Consider the following 14519-nt stretch of genomic DNA (forward strand, 5'->3'; position numbering starts at 1 on the left):
GCGGCATCCTCCGGCTCCCACCCACTCACTTTCCTCTCCTCGGCAACTGGTTAGATAGTTACTTACTACTAAGTGCAGCAGCCAACGGGTAGTGGAGTAAAGGGGTCAAAGACATACTACTACTAACTACTACTACTTAGTCTACCTGAACGTTTTGTTTGGTCGATCGGAGAAATAAAAATCTTGTCTTCAATGAATGATTACTCTTTCCTAAATAGTAGATCACTAAATGCTGAGGGGTAAGTAAGTAAGTAAGTAAGTTAGCAAGCACTGACTTGTTCGTCTCTCTGCTGCCTTGAAAAAGAAACGATAGAAACGAAAAGAATGTGTTCTGACTCGTTCAACTCTCCGCGGAGGCACGGAACGGTCCGAACAAAGGAGGAAAGCGTACGTTTCGGAGATATATCCGATTAGGAAATGGTGGCTGGCTGGCTTCCTGCAGCTGGTGGTCAGTAGGAGTTAGTAGTTTGGCATGTGAATGTGAGAGTGTCTACGGGGTTGTTTAAGTTGCAAGGAAGCAAAAACGCTCAATTACGTGATGTTTCGTGGCACGGGCCCTCTAACTAAATAGGCCTGTGCAGGAAGGCAACCTGATGGATCCGGTGGTGGTGGTGGTAGTGGATCGTGTGGAATTATATTATTTTATTTTAGTATTTACTTGGCCTTGGTTATAATCATTTCGTTGCACGTCATCATGCTAGGTTCGGGGTTTTAGTTCAGCCCATGGGCAGGAAATAAACCACCGCTGCAGGTTATCATCCCTGGTGTTACTGCTACTACTACCACCACCCCCACTCATGTGCTTTCCAGCTCGATCCCGATTACTTACAGCGTCGCTGACCGATATGCTGCTAGCCCAGTCACAGGCATTCCGTTGAGTATCCCATCCGGAAAGGAACTCGGCATGACTTCTGGCATCAGTTGCTCGAAGCCGTACCCCTCGATCATGCCATCCATGAGCGGTGGCATGAACGGTGCTTGCCCCATGCTCATCTTACGACTGTCGCCGTAGGATGATAACGGAGACCCTTTGACAGTGGATGATGGGTCATTGCATTCCGCACTGCCACATCGCCGCTTGAACTCGGCGACCATGCACGAAAACCGGTAGGCGATGTGGTCTTCGTTCGGGGAGAGATGCAGCAGGAACATCTGCACTTGCTCGATGAGCGGGTCCATAAGATTGAAATCGCACAGATTCAGTGCGGCGTAGCCGACAATGAAGTAGACTTGGTCTACAAGGCTTAATGCGGTAGAGTACCGGATCTGGAGGAACCGCGATATTATCAGACGTGAGGTTTGCAGAACCTCAGATGCGAGCCTGTCGGATCTGGGCTGAAGCCTCATTGCTGTGCGGTGAAGGAGTGTCTGGCAGAACCAAAGGCTCAGCTCCAATGTGGAACTTTCACCAGCTGTTTCTCTCGTCAGTGGTAGTCCCCCGGGAAACAAGAACAGGCTTCTTACAGAAAAGGTGAGCCCACTCCCTCTTCCATCGCTCTATTTCCTCATAGTCAAGGTCCGCCAACCGCATTCGACTGCTATTGCTCTGGAGCCGCAATGTAATCAAATACAACTGTATTTCTGCTACAACCCTTGCGTCCTCCAGAGTTGCTGCTGGGTGCTCCAGTATCCGTGGGCAGTGGTCAAGGTATCTTTGCTGGATATGGAAAGGACGCGCATTCCCGACCGCAAAACTAAAGCTTGTTAGCTATCTTCTGGACGGGAGATCTTAGATGAAACCCACTGTAGTTGTGTCAGGCAATATGTATTCCATAGCCGCAGCTGCGCAGCCGTTTCATTGTCCACCATGACTTCCGAGGGCGCATAGTTTAGGAAATCGAGCGCGATAATTGCATGGTTAATTGAGATACCACTCAGCAGCCAGCTGTCCATGGGTGGCTCTTTCTGGGCGGTTGCTGGCCAGAGACAGAGGAGTGCAAGTGCTTGGAGGGTCTCATACTTCAGGGGTGGTTTTTCCCACAAAATATTGACTACTGCATGTCGCACTTGAAGGTATATAGCATGCACGGTAGATGTCGGTATCCCCGGTACATAGCGTGAAGCTAGAAGGCATGCAGTATTATACAGTAAAGAGTCGGGGGCTTTCATGTCGTTGTGGATGTCGGAGAGATTGTAAATGGAAACGCAAGCGCCGAAGTGATCGACAAACCTGATTTGCGCCAAGGATTAGCAGCTTTTTTGGTAATTGTCAATCAGGTACACCCATACGTTTGCAACAATTTGAGGGATAGCTTAGAGTCGATAGCACCCTTAGCGTTACCATCGCTGGAGAGGGGGGAGTCAACGGGGGAAGTCTCTGCTTCTCCGAAGAAGTCGGACTGGAGGTCCTGAATGAGGCGAACGGGCTTAGGCAGGAAGGGGGACGACGGGCTTCCCTCCATCGAGGCGGTTTCATCCGTGATGATGCTTTTGGTCAAATGCGGAACCGAGGCATTTGCGAAACCTGGGGAGTGATCTAGCATCTGTCGCATCATGCCCGTCATCTCCCTCATGCATCTTTCTAGGGAGGTGAGGCGCTCCTCGATGGAGGGAATCGCCGAGGTGGCGTCTGGCCACATCGCAGCACTGTCTTGGAAGCGATCGGTCGTTTCAGGCAGCTTACAATCGATTCTAAAGATATTGTGGACTGTCAGAAAATTTGGGACAGTTATATTCCACGACTAGTATCATGTCGCGCTCAGAAGGACAAAGCTTCAACTGGCAGGTAGGTAGTGCCTCTGACCTTAGAGATAGACAGCGACGGCACGCATGACCGCGCGGATCTAGATCACATCTAGTTTTAAGCTTCCGACATGTGTGACAGGCAGTCATCGATCGTCGTATGCGGCCTTTCGGACGAGCAGTGTCGGAATGGGGAGCTAGTCGCCTGCCATCCTCGGCAACGTCCAAGCTCTTGTGCTCCCATGAAGAAGGCGTTTCGTATTTGATCTCGTCCACGGTTCGAGTCATGTCATCAAACAAAGTCCACTTTGGACCAATTGCTGGCAGGCAATCTGGAGAGCAGAGTAAAATACTAATAATGAGGCAAAAAAGAGGCAAAAAGCAGTAGAATAGTTATTACGCGCAGGCCATCGAGGGGGCGGGCAGGTGGAGAGACACATAGTGCCTTTTAACAGTTGGCGGCCAACCCTGGGAATGGGATTGTGCTCGCCAGCTGGGAATTGACGAAATTGGCTTTGGTTAGATTGGTTATGGGTCCGTCCAGTCCGTTCTTGACCTGGGGTAGACGCTAATGGACGGCAGCACGGCGGCCAGCCAATCCATGTCCCTGCAGGTCTTCTAGAAAGATAGAAACAATGGGTCGTGATACTGGCCAGTCACCCTGGGAGGGGTTTTGATTGGCATGCGCTATGGTATTTTCCGAGTCTCCGATGTAAACCGGATCGTAACTAAATCCCGCTGCTTCCAGGGAGGGGGTTGGGACCAAAATGACGCCGGTGGGAAGTGGGAAATTAGTGAGGAACTGCCGCTGAAGTTGGCGTTGATTTGTTCGGCTCCCTGCTTATCATGAAGATATGGATCGGGCGGAAGTCCAGGATAAGAAGGTCAGTAACTCGTCTGTATCTTTGGCTGATGGTTATTGGAACTGATGACCGCCTTTCTTTTTCCATTTTACCTTTTCTTTTTTTTCCTTTTTCGTTTTCCTTTTCTTTTTTGAGTTTTAGAAGTAAAAAAAAAATAATAAACCAAAATTAGCTTTTTATGATCGCTCCTTCAATTTCTCTTGTCCCCTTATCCGTTCCACATTGATGGTCAGGCACAACAGCGGTTGGGGATTGACGGGGAGAAAGTAACCGCGTGAACCCAGAGAAAATCAAAAGCGATCATGTAGATCTTAACGAGAAAGAGTTTCTCTCGACAAGACCATAGTTGACTGAACATAGGCAATTACCTTATAAGATCCCTCAAATGGGCTTTCCAGCACCAAGGAGAGAAAATTTTTCTCTCTTGTCTCACTCTCTAGTCTCTACACTTGACGGCGCATGCTGCAATGCGACATTGAATGCCTGCCCTGTCGGCTATCAACGGAAATATTGTTGGATTATAGCAAGGATGCACGTTGATATTATCCCAATCCATGTCTAGACCCGAAGCCAGCAAAGCATATTCTATGCAGGTCCAGCGTTTGTGGTGCCAGTGTGCCCAGGTGTCTTCCACAACAGCAGCCCGTGGGGGATTCTCAGGACTGATTCGAGCCACCAGGATCATGGCGGAGCTCCTACTGGCCCACTTCATCCCTGTTGTTATGTCTGTACAATGCTTTTAGATCATACCGTCTTTTTTCCTCCTTATCACATCATTCCTTATCATATGTTCACAATCCGGGACGGAGGAGGCATATCGGTCCAATATTGGCTGGTCGACCCATAATCGACAGGCACCCGCGTTAAGGTCAGCAGCAGTGGTGGACCCAGCACGCGGTGGAGCCTGGATTGTCTGAGCAAGGCTTGTTCTCGGGGGGAGTGGACGAGCTGCCTGGGGCCTTCGACACAGACATCACATATACCACAGCGAATCAGCAACCCCTCATTAGTAACTAAATCATTTCACAGAAAGGATTGATTGGCATCGCCATCTAGGCTTCAGGCCCAAATTTGCTGCTTCTAGATTTTTGACCAGCGCAACGCTGGGGCTGTTGAATATTATTCCGTCCGTTGTTAAGCATTGCAAGTAGGGACACCCTGAACCTCGGCTTCACGGCCGTTAGGCCATTTTGGGAATGGGGCGCGTCGGCTCGCAGCGCCGGCTCCAAAGTACAAGGCGCAAGTTGGTTAGCGCTTGCCAATTACCGTTCCTTTCTCCTGCTCCAGGATTTCACTTCCAGGCGCCAGTAGGCAAGAAGAGCGGGTGAGGGGTGGAAAAGTAAAATTGGCAGCCAACACTGCGCTTTGTATCGGTAAATGGTGCCATTGCTTTTTCCACCTTCCTGAGATGGCCCAGTAGGAAACTCAGATCAGAGAAACCAACCATCGGAGGTCGACGAGGCTAGCCGTGCGTTCCCCACTGGCCTGATAGAGTGGTTGCATTCGGGAATGAGTGGCACATGTCTCACTTGTTAGTTATCATGAATTGATGTGTCAATGTTTTAACGTTATTAGCCATGAGCGCGCTCGACACGAGAAGCCAACGATAGAGGCAACTTCTCCGTACTCCGGGCCACCTCATTGCTCATATTATTCTTTGTTGGAAGACGTGTGATGGTCGGATATCTCCGAAATGCCAGGTCGTAGGAGTCCGTATCCCATCCTTATCGAAGCCGTACCTGCAGCTAAATTAACTCGGCTTAATAAGATCATAATGAACTGTTTGGCGGATTCCCTTATGGATTTCGGAAAGCCCAAGAGGGAACGCCGAGTATATCCTTGCTCACCTCATACACTAACTTTTAGCTAACCTTCTAGGTTTGTCTGTCCATGGCTATTCCCGGCTGCAGGTTAATATCGGATGGCGGTTCGGCCACCGGACACGTCGTCATCGGAAGACGTAGGCTCTCAGGCAGGATAATCAGGGGAGTTCAACGGCCAGACCATGATCCCTGCGCGAACATGATAGGGGACAGGCTGGGAATTGACAATCGTAGGCATGTGTTCAAGAATATACCGAGGAAGTAAAGGAGGGGAGCTGGAGAATAATGAGGCCGCGACGATCCAGCAAGTTCTTTGTAGACACATGATCGCCGGTCACGCCTTCTGCGCAGTTTGTCTGTTTTGTCTGTTTTGTTCGTTGCCGGAAATCTGGTGGCGTCGTTTTGCAGTCGATCAACTTTCTTCTGTATTTTCCTTCAACCAAAGTCGTTTCTGCTCTTTCTTAATTGAAGCTTCACTTCCAACAACAGCAGATGGTGTCCACTTTATATGCCAATGCTACGGCTCCCCCTGGCCCCTTCCAAGTGCTCCATAACATGCCTAGCAATTAGGTACTCAAAATCAACACCTAGCCACAGGTCAACTCCACGAGCGGCAACCGTCGGCTCAGCGGCCAGACACGGCATCGTGTCCGGAGTACCTGCCAAACTCCGTAGCTGAGGTTGCATAGGGGTTAATTACACCCTGGTCCGTCCTTCATAACCAAGCATTACTCCTTTCTTTCTCCCTCCGATAGCGAAGACACGCCTCTCCGGGCTCGCATCCAAGCGTCTGCCATCACAGTATCCGCCTCCAGATGTGGGGGAAGTGGATAAACCGGGTACTCGGGAGATGACTCCACGGGCTTCGCGTCGATCACGCTGCAAATCGTGTCCGTCTGCGCTTGTCAAGTCAGGAATGATAGTCGGACTATCAGATAGCCAAGCAAAGCTTGTCTATCTGGTTTACGCGTGCAGAAGAGTGCCGATGACCGGTGGGCCCGTGGAGGTTTAGCCGTATTGTACACTACCTTGTGCGAACCGGAATCGAGCCGATGACCCTGTGGGCTTCTAGCCAGTTCGAGAAGGTCCACAATGCCAGACACGTTTATCCATTGCAGCAACGTCGGACTACCGATCCGATACCGCCGCCAGATCGCCCCAAAAACGGGAGGGCAGGCTGCGTGCAGAATTGCTGCCCCGTGTCATGATCGATTGGTTCATCTAGGGCGATTAGCCTAGACCCTAGTCGTTGTCTTGTTCGGGATCGAAGTGGCTATAGCCAGGAATAATTGGCTGATGATTGGCCATCCTCAGATTATGCTCGTTGGCATAGGAAGAACACATGACCAGTCATGTATCCCGAATCGAGGATGGGTCGATGTAATATCCGCGCTATCCTGACACAGGGCAATCATCGATATGCCGTTGGCTCTTGAGGGTGACCCCAGACGGAGGCCTGCATATGTCTTTGGCCACTAACATCCATAGGATAGCAGGCTATGCTCGCCATTCAACCTATCAACTGCCGGTACCTTCCAGGGTGGTACCGAGCATTCCCGGGTAATGGTAGCGCCATTGGGCCTAGCACCTGTTGCTTAGCAGGAAAGTGACGCCCAATCCGGTACCTAGCAGCGTCTAGAATCGATGCCAGCTAGGCTCTATCTTCTTTTTATGGCCGGCTGAATAGAGCTACTGTGGAGCTTACAATCTTATCAGATACCCGATGCCCGTAAGCAATAGAGGAACCGACACACCACAGTGGTAGAATGGTAAACCTCTTTTACGATTCGTATGTACTCGGGCCAAGTTCATTACATGGCACATGCCCAGGGCATTGCCACTCCACTCGGAATTCATCACCAACGAACATGACATGTGATACAGACCCTCCTTTATGTACTATGCTTATGTATGACTTTCAGGATGTAAGTTTACCCTATCGATAATCTTGAACAGACGAGAGTTCTTATCAGTATAATACCTTTTGAGATAAATATCACTGAGAGAGGTACCTGTCCTCCATAATTGTACCCACTGATATCCCATATGCACACCATTATCAACATAGAGCCAACAAAGACCAACCTACCACTGGAATATCTATAACTGAGCCCACAAAAATAGACATCATGCAACATGAGCAGAAGTGATTTAATATAGTACTATTTGGGCCCATTAGTTCTCAATACGGCCATCACTGCTGACATGGTACTACCACTAATGCTTATCAACGTAATGACGGATTTATGTTTCCCTCTATCTACTACCAACCTACTATCACTTCAAATCTGCCTATTATCTACACCAAACAAAAACCAATAATAGAACCCTTGATATAACGGAGCAACATACACTATCAATCAATAATCTCATCCAATCAAATGATCGTGGAATACCACAACTGACCACCTACTTAGGTCGCTCTCGATCCCCTCGAATGACACGCACAAAGTACACTCAACCCACTATATGACAGCTACTACATGGCAACAAAACCTAAATAAATACTACTGACAAGTGAGACATTCATTAATCATCCTTTCCCTTCTCATCGCCAACTGAGTCACACCTTCGAAAGGATGTCCGAATGAGCAGATAATACTAGTTAGTGTCACTGTACTCTTGGCTAATCGTGCCACGAACCTATCTATCTATTGTTTAACTACCTTTAGGTTTCATTAGAATTAGAGAGTGTGCCTACTATCTTGCTTTCCTTCCTTTCTTCTACATAGGTCGCATATTTTTACGACTATATTGAGTTGATATTTAATTTTGACAGTGACAGATTCGACAGAATGCGGTTTATCCTAGCTATTAGCTAGCTAGCTTTAATGAGCATCGACTGAACCAAGAAAATACTATTGTACGTATATAGTTCATTCGGCTAGCATATATCACTATTACATATCAGGCTGATATTTATGACAGAGGAGGGGGGAGGGGGTGGTTAGATAGATATCAGACAGACATACCATCCAATACCCATTATATCACCACCTAACCTGAGACTGCTCACTCTAAACGACCAAATTCGACTTGAGAAACCAGCTTCGAGTAGATAAATCCTTCAAAACATCCCTACATAACACACCCAAGCGAACTCACGTGAAACCGAACCATCACTATCCCCTTCCCCCCCTTTCCCCATGCTCCTCCCCCAGCATCTTCTACGTTACACAGTAACATAAGTAAGAAGAAACCGTTAAATGAACTCACCATCACGACCATCCCTGTGCATACCCCACACATACGAAGGGCCAGAACTAGCTAGCTAACCTCTCTATCTTTTGACTTTTCTGCCCAAAACCAGAATCAAGACTTATCCCAAATGAGGCAGAACTACATACCCTATAAGATCAAGATGACCCGGAAACGAATCAAGGGAGGGGAGAAAGATAGAGGGGACTAGACATTTACTGAACCCAATTCCATAACTTAGCCAGTTCATCTTAAGGTTGGTTGCGGAGTTAGCAAGGTGAACTCTTACCTCGTGTCTCAGTCGGATAAATGATCCAGCCTATGTGTATCACTTTGACGGTGGCAAACCAACCCCATCGCACAACATAAGCAATAACACGTAGGTCATTGCCTCTTTGGGAATGGATATGGGGGGGAACCAAGATACTATTAGCTATGGTATAGGCGCCAGCGCACGCATGCAAATGGAGAGAAATCAGCGATGCAGCAGCAGAAACCCTTGTATGATAACAGGATGCAGGGAGTTTTGGAAAATGAGGAGTAAAACGCACAGGGCGCTGGATGAACCATGGTACCCATGCATTCCATAGCATGCGCCCGTAGGGCTAGGGTTGGACAAGAATGAGAAAGGAAAAGCAAAAAAGCAAACTAAAATAGGAAAAGGGGGCCAGCAAGATGCAATATGAATCTGTTGTCATACGTAGTAAGTTTGAAAGGAGCTCCTCCACCATATCACATACAGATAGACAGGCAGGTAAGTAATGGACGGCCTGCAGATCTAGCTTGCAGTTCGCCTCAGACATGTCGACATATGTATGCATATAAGTCGGTTTGGTATGGGGTATACGTACGCACATTAAGTGCACATACAACACACACAGACACACGACACTCAACCCCACACCAGACCAGAGGCTGGGCAAAGATTCCAGCCAACGGATTGATCGCCCTGTATCAGTGTATCAAATCCCGAGACCCCGGATTGCGTTTGGGTACGAACACAAGCCACCGTGACTGACGTACATGCAAGTGGGTAGTGGGTAGCTCCCAGGATGCGAACTTGTATGACGGCCAACTAAACACGCCAGAGGGGGGATGGACTTGGTCCTCAACAGTGGTTACTTCCGCCCGATAAATGATCTCTCGGATTACCACAGCAGGTAGACAATCACCATGTAGAGAGGGGTAAGGCCTGTCAGACCGTCAGGCAATGCAATTCAGGTGCCTAAATGCTTAGTTTTTTCTGAGACGTCATTCGTCAAGGGACGACAATCCCGACTGTGCAGCTAAGAGGACCGAGCGTTGCACACTTGCCTTCCAGTCGGACTGGATCGGGCAGAGCTCCATGGGTAGTATAACATGTCGCAGCTCTGGGAAGGGCTATGGCCCTGGATTGGCTGGGATGAATCAGGGATGGCGCGTGCATTAGCCCATATCCACCTACATTTCGTACATAGTCCCATGTACCCGGTACAGACGATAGGCTCCGGAAATGCTCCTTTAGGCGCTGACGCCGGGCCTGTGGCTGGTGTGTGTGGCGAGGCGGTTCTGTAGACATCGCGGTTCTTGCACGCAGTGGGGGTCTCCCAACCGGTTAATGCAGTATAAAGCCGCGAGGAGTTCCTTACTGACTCACACCTTGCAGCGTGGAGATAATATCCCACGGCCAGGGGGTGGGAAAAGTGATCCGCGACAACCTGGCGGGGATGCTCGGTGATTTTAATCGTACAGCAGTCACAGAGCCAACAATATTCAGCAAAGGGCACTAAATTATTGACCTTCAATGTCGATCCTCTCCTCATCCTAGGGAAAGGGAGATCTGCCGCACCAAAGTGGGGTGCAGCTGTGTGGTTTCCAGGTTTTCTCTGCATCGATGGGTGAATACTTCGCGACAGGCTCGCAATCGGTCGGTCGCATGTACAGGTACAGAAAAAACCTTCAAGCCCAGGGCGAGGGTTGATGATAGGCCGGCTGACCTGCCGACCTGTCTTCATCTTCTGATCGGGGATCAGGGCTAGGACGGGTGTCATGCAATACCTCTTCGTATTTCTTCATGCCCATCTGCATCCCCTCGACCGTTGAGCTGTCGTGTCAAAGCAGGCCCTGACTCGAGTTGCGTTCCTGTCAAGGCACATCCTGTGTAGCATCTTCCCCCCTCCTCCAGTAGAATGCCGCCCATCCTTGATCCGAGCGACACCATCCCCCCTCACCTTGAAAGGTGACATCCGGAGTACCTGGGATCCCCATGCGCGGCAGCCAGATTCACCGCCATGTGATAGATCGGATAGATCCTGGTTTCTAAATCGCTCCCTCCCCTCTCCCTCACCTCCTCCCCCGTGCTTCGTGCAGCTGGGGTCAAGCCCTGTGCCACACTCGACGAGCCTGATCTGCTTCTCCAATGGTCTCGGAGGCATCTTCCGCCCGTCCGCCTGTCTCTGGCTTGCATCGATTTCCGTGCCGGTGACCGTTGGGAAAGAAAAAGAAAAAGAGGGGCCCAAGAAGACCAGCCTCGAGTGTCTCCATGCAACAGTTAATGCTGCGTATGTGTGTGTGTTTGTGTGTGGCTCATGAGACCTGATGGACAATGGTCGCCCCCTCCCTTCCAGTACAATTTGATACGGAGTCCAAGGGTCGACCTACGTACACCCGCACAGACGTCCAAGATGACCTCCTCGGGTGATCCAGGATCCCAAGGCCGCCTTACCGCAAGAGCTGGCCGAATAGCAAAAAGCGCTCGCGCCCGTCTGAGAGTCCGAACACTTGACAAGCAGCAGCGCCGTCCAACGACATAGAACGGCCTCTGCAACAACTGGGCTTGGACTATCCACGAGGCGCACTTCTCGGTAACTGGCACTTGGCGATCTAGCCGTCCCGACTGGCCGGAACCAAAATTTAGGCCTTCGTAGTCCTTTCTCATGACGTGTGACAGCACGCCTCCCGCCTGTCCTTTCCGGCGCTCACCGCAAGGCTAGAGGCTATGGGTGGCCTTTCAGAGTGGGCCAATTCCAATGTTGCATGCGTCTCACAATGGTCTTCAACCCATGGATCTTCCGGATCAGAAATGCGAGAGCGGTTCCATGGTTTTCTTACCGCCCACCAGGGGACTATCTGAGAATGAGTTGGCTCCTCCATTCCTCTTAACGATCGCCTCATGCGGTAGTGGGCCTAACAAAACCTGCACCAATGACTTTCCGTCAAGCTGCAGTGCAGCCTTGGGTAAGGGTTTGTGACGAATGCCAGAAATGCACGGTACCGCCCGGATGTGAGATGAGGGAACCTTAACCAGCCCAACCATGGTCTGTCTTATAAGGAGGGCCGGGAAATGCATGAAAAGGGTAAATGAAGGAGAGCAAAAAAGGAGAGAAAGTGCGTCCGAGTCAATGCGGACTTTCCAAAAAGCAGCCTATTAGGGTAATAACCAATGTTCTCAATTTTTGTCTAATTCCAAAACCTGAGATGACCTCCCCAAAAAATTAAGCAGAAAATGAAAAGGAAAGACAGTCTAACTTGACATGGTCACATCATCCGTACTTATACTGTACAAAAAGTCATGCATATGCTTGATCCTCATCTCCAAGTGAAACCCATCACAACCGACTTGCAAGTGTAAGCGCGCCAAAAGACAGAAGAAAACACGTTGATCTAGTATAGAAAGACAGAACAAAGGAAATTAAGATAGCCGATAAAATGACCAAAAACACCTAGAGATGCAATATCGCAATAGGCGGCCAAAATGTGGGAGGCAAGGGCGCACAGGTGAGGAGCCGCACATCTGAGCAGCTACCATTCCCAAACTGTGGTTCCAGCCAAATAAACCCTGTAATGTTGAAGCCACGCACGATAATTATAAAGTCGATTAGATAAACGGTAAAGGGTATCAAGAGCGGTTGTCCATCTCACTCGGCTCGTCGTAGAATTCTTTGATGATCAAAAAGAAAGATTAAAGATGGGTGGGGTGGCGAACTCTCGTGTCTATTTGGTTCTTGGTATCCCGAAGCCACATAACTCATGAAATGTCGGATGTATCTTGCGGTAATGGCATCAAGAATGATGCCCGGCGCTAAACGAAACCCCGATTGTGCTCGCAAGAAATTTATGATTTGACGATCTGGTGAGGAGACGGCATTGATTCCGGGGACGTCTGGTCCATGTCACTGAAGGGAGATTGCCGTTGAGAGTCAATGTCGTTTCCACCGTTTCGCATCTGATTCCGGAGAGCAGGAAGTTGACGCCGTCTAGCATTGATGAACCAATTGCTGATCTGTATATAGATCTTTGATAAGCATGTGCTGATTTGTTAGACAAGGGGGGAGAACTGCTACTAACCTGGCTGATGGTGAGACCAGTGCGGGTCATGAACATCTGTTTGTCCTCTTCACTGGGATACGGATGGTCAAGATGTTCATGGAACCAGGCACGCAGAATGTCTGTGACTGGCTTGGGCAGGTTGCCCCGTCTCCGCTTGTTCTTGGGATCGATCGAATCTCCAAGGATACCGAAATTTGATTGTTGAGCATGAGAAAGGGATTGCGGAGAAGCTTGTTCGGAATCACTCTGGTAAGCCATTGCGGGATAGGCATAGCCAGTCTGATTGGGCATGACGGGAAAAGAATCCACGCTCCTCCGATCACCCGGTACTGTGCCTGGAATGTTGGTTGGGGGATATGCGTGGGGGCCAACCGGGCCCGCCCTGAATTCCTGCGCTGCGAAGTCTGGTCGAGAAAGGGCCCTTGAATCTGGGTAAGCGGCGCCCGAAGTATTCAGTCCCCGTTCAGGGAGCGACTGAAGGTCCCGGATGGAAGGTAGAATAGGACTCGGACCACGAGAAGCGTAGCGAGGAGAGCCTGCGATGGGGTCGGTCGGGTGCCCAGCCATCCGGCTTTGAGGTTCACTCGACCGGGCGGCATAATCGCCAGCGAATGGCAATTTCGGGGGTGATCCGTAGGGACGATCAGAGAAAGGGCGGGGATTGGACGTCAATTCGTGGGCTGCTGATGTAGGCCGCTCGCGCGCATGCTGGCGAGAAGTGAAATATGAGGTCGATTCGATCTCGTCATGGAGATGAGGCGGGAGTAGCTATCAAAAAGTACGTTAGTCTCACTGGTTTTCTTACGGCGGAACCACCGGTCGGTTTTGCCAGGCGTAGTATGTTGGCTCACCTCTCGAAATGACGGAAGAGCAGGAGTATGGTCCGCTGGAAGTCCACTTGCGTAGGAAATGGCCATTTTTCCAGAATCCTCACCCAGTTCACGGTACTGGGACATAGACAAACACTGCCAAAGGGAAGGAAAAGGGTTCCGAGGAGGTAACTATTCCACTATGATAGGCAGAACAGAAGGCCAGAGCAGGGAGGCTTGATTGCACAAGTATAGCCGGCCTGCGGCTTCCACACAAATCAAGAGGCAGGTTGGAAGATGTAGAGGAAGAAAAAAATAAGACCCCACACGTCGAGCCACTTGGGTTGTGAAGAGAATAAGTAGGATTTATGAGGTTTCGTGGTGGAATCAAATGGCGGGGAGGAGAGGGGGGAGGAATGAGGTGGATATCAAGAGATGGAGAAGCAAAAGAAGGACGGACAAGGGTGGAAGGGTTAATAGGGTAGCTCAACTGAGGTCACAGAGCGTAGATAATGAATCCGAACGATGATAGTTGAGGAGAGGAACATGGGCGACAGATAATAGTAATATACTTACCAGCGCCTGAGTTTAAAAGTACCTTGACATCGCCGCACACGATGACGATGGAGACAGCTGAACCAAGGTTATGCAAGGTAAGGAGTGAGGCAGCTCAACAATTGGATCTGGGCTGGGTGGACACCAGATCTCTCTTTCAAGGTTGTCGGGGTTCAGTCCTTTTCTTTTTCCTTTTTTTTTTTTTTTTTTTTTTTTTTTTTTTTTTTTTTTTTTTTTTTTTTTTTTTTTTTTTTTTTTTTTTTTTTTTTTTTTTTTTTTTT

The 14519-nt window shown here is 49.4% G+C and overlaps 4 protein-coding genes across 4 annotated transcripts; all 4 read right to left on the reverse strand.

Annotated features, from left to right (window-relative positions):
* Positions 1 to 825: 825 nt before the first annotated feature.
* On the reverse strand, positions 826 to 2970 carry BDQ94DRAFT_174493 (uncharacterized protein; the record flags this gene model as incomplete). Its single annotated transcript, XM_026772360.1, has 5 exons — positions 826 to 1412; positions 1465 to 1694; positions 1745 to 2170; positions 2230 to 2631; positions 2744 to 2970. 5 exons carry the CDS (start codon positions 2968 to 2970, stop codon positions 826 to 828), a joined length of 1872 nt encoding a protein of 623 aa, XP_026621852.1.
* A 5550-nt stretch (positions 2971 to 8520) lies between these two features.
* Positions 8521 to 9268, reverse strand: BDQ94DRAFT_151651 (uncharacterized protein). The gene is made up of 2 exons (XM_026767790.1): positions 8856 to 9268; positions 8521 to 8784 (listed from the first exon to the last, which is right to left on the reverse strand). Exons 1-2 carry the CDS (start codon positions 9157 to 9159, stop codon positions 8774 to 8776), a joined length of 315 nt encoding a protein of 104 aa, XP_026621853.1. The 5' UTR covers positions 9160 to 9268; the 3' UTR covers positions 8521 to 8773.
* Positions 9269 to 9824: 556 nt separating this feature from the next.
* Positions 9825 to 11894, reverse strand: BDQ94DRAFT_162599 (uncharacterized protein; the record flags this gene model as incomplete). Its single annotated transcript, XM_026769582.1, has 7 exons — positions 9825 to 10091; positions 10123 to 10275; positions 10345 to 10409; positions 10543 to 10649; positions 10700 to 11102; positions 11207 to 11512; positions 11657 to 11894. 7 exons carry the CDS (start codon positions 11892 to 11894, stop codon positions 9825 to 9827), a joined length of 1539 nt encoding a protein of 512 aa, XP_026621854.1.
* A 107-nt stretch (positions 11895 to 12001) lies between these two features.
* On the reverse strand, positions 12002 to 14364 carry BDQ94DRAFT_151657 (homeobox domain-containing protein). Its single transcript, XM_026767791.1, has 3 exons — positions 13726 to 14364; positions 12893 to 13642; positions 12002 to 12827 (listed from the first exon to the last, which is right to left on the reverse strand). The coding sequence occupies exons 1-3, from the start codon at positions 13828 to 13830 to the stop codon at positions 12660 to 12662; spliced, it is 1023 nt and encodes a 340-aa protein (XP_026621855.1). The 5' UTR covers positions 13831 to 14364; the 3' UTR covers positions 12002 to 12659.
* Between the last annotated feature and the right edge of the window lie 155 nt (positions 14365 to 14519).

Source organism: Aspergillus welwitschiae, assembly GCF_003344945.1.
Source record: "Aspergillus welwitschiae strain CBS 139.54b unplaced genomic scaffold BDQ94scaffold_42, whole genome shotgun sequence".
In the NCBI taxonomy this organism is placed as follows: domain Eukaryota; kingdom Fungi; phylum Ascomycota; class Eurotiomycetes; order Eurotiales; family Aspergillaceae; genus Aspergillus; species Aspergillus welwitschiae.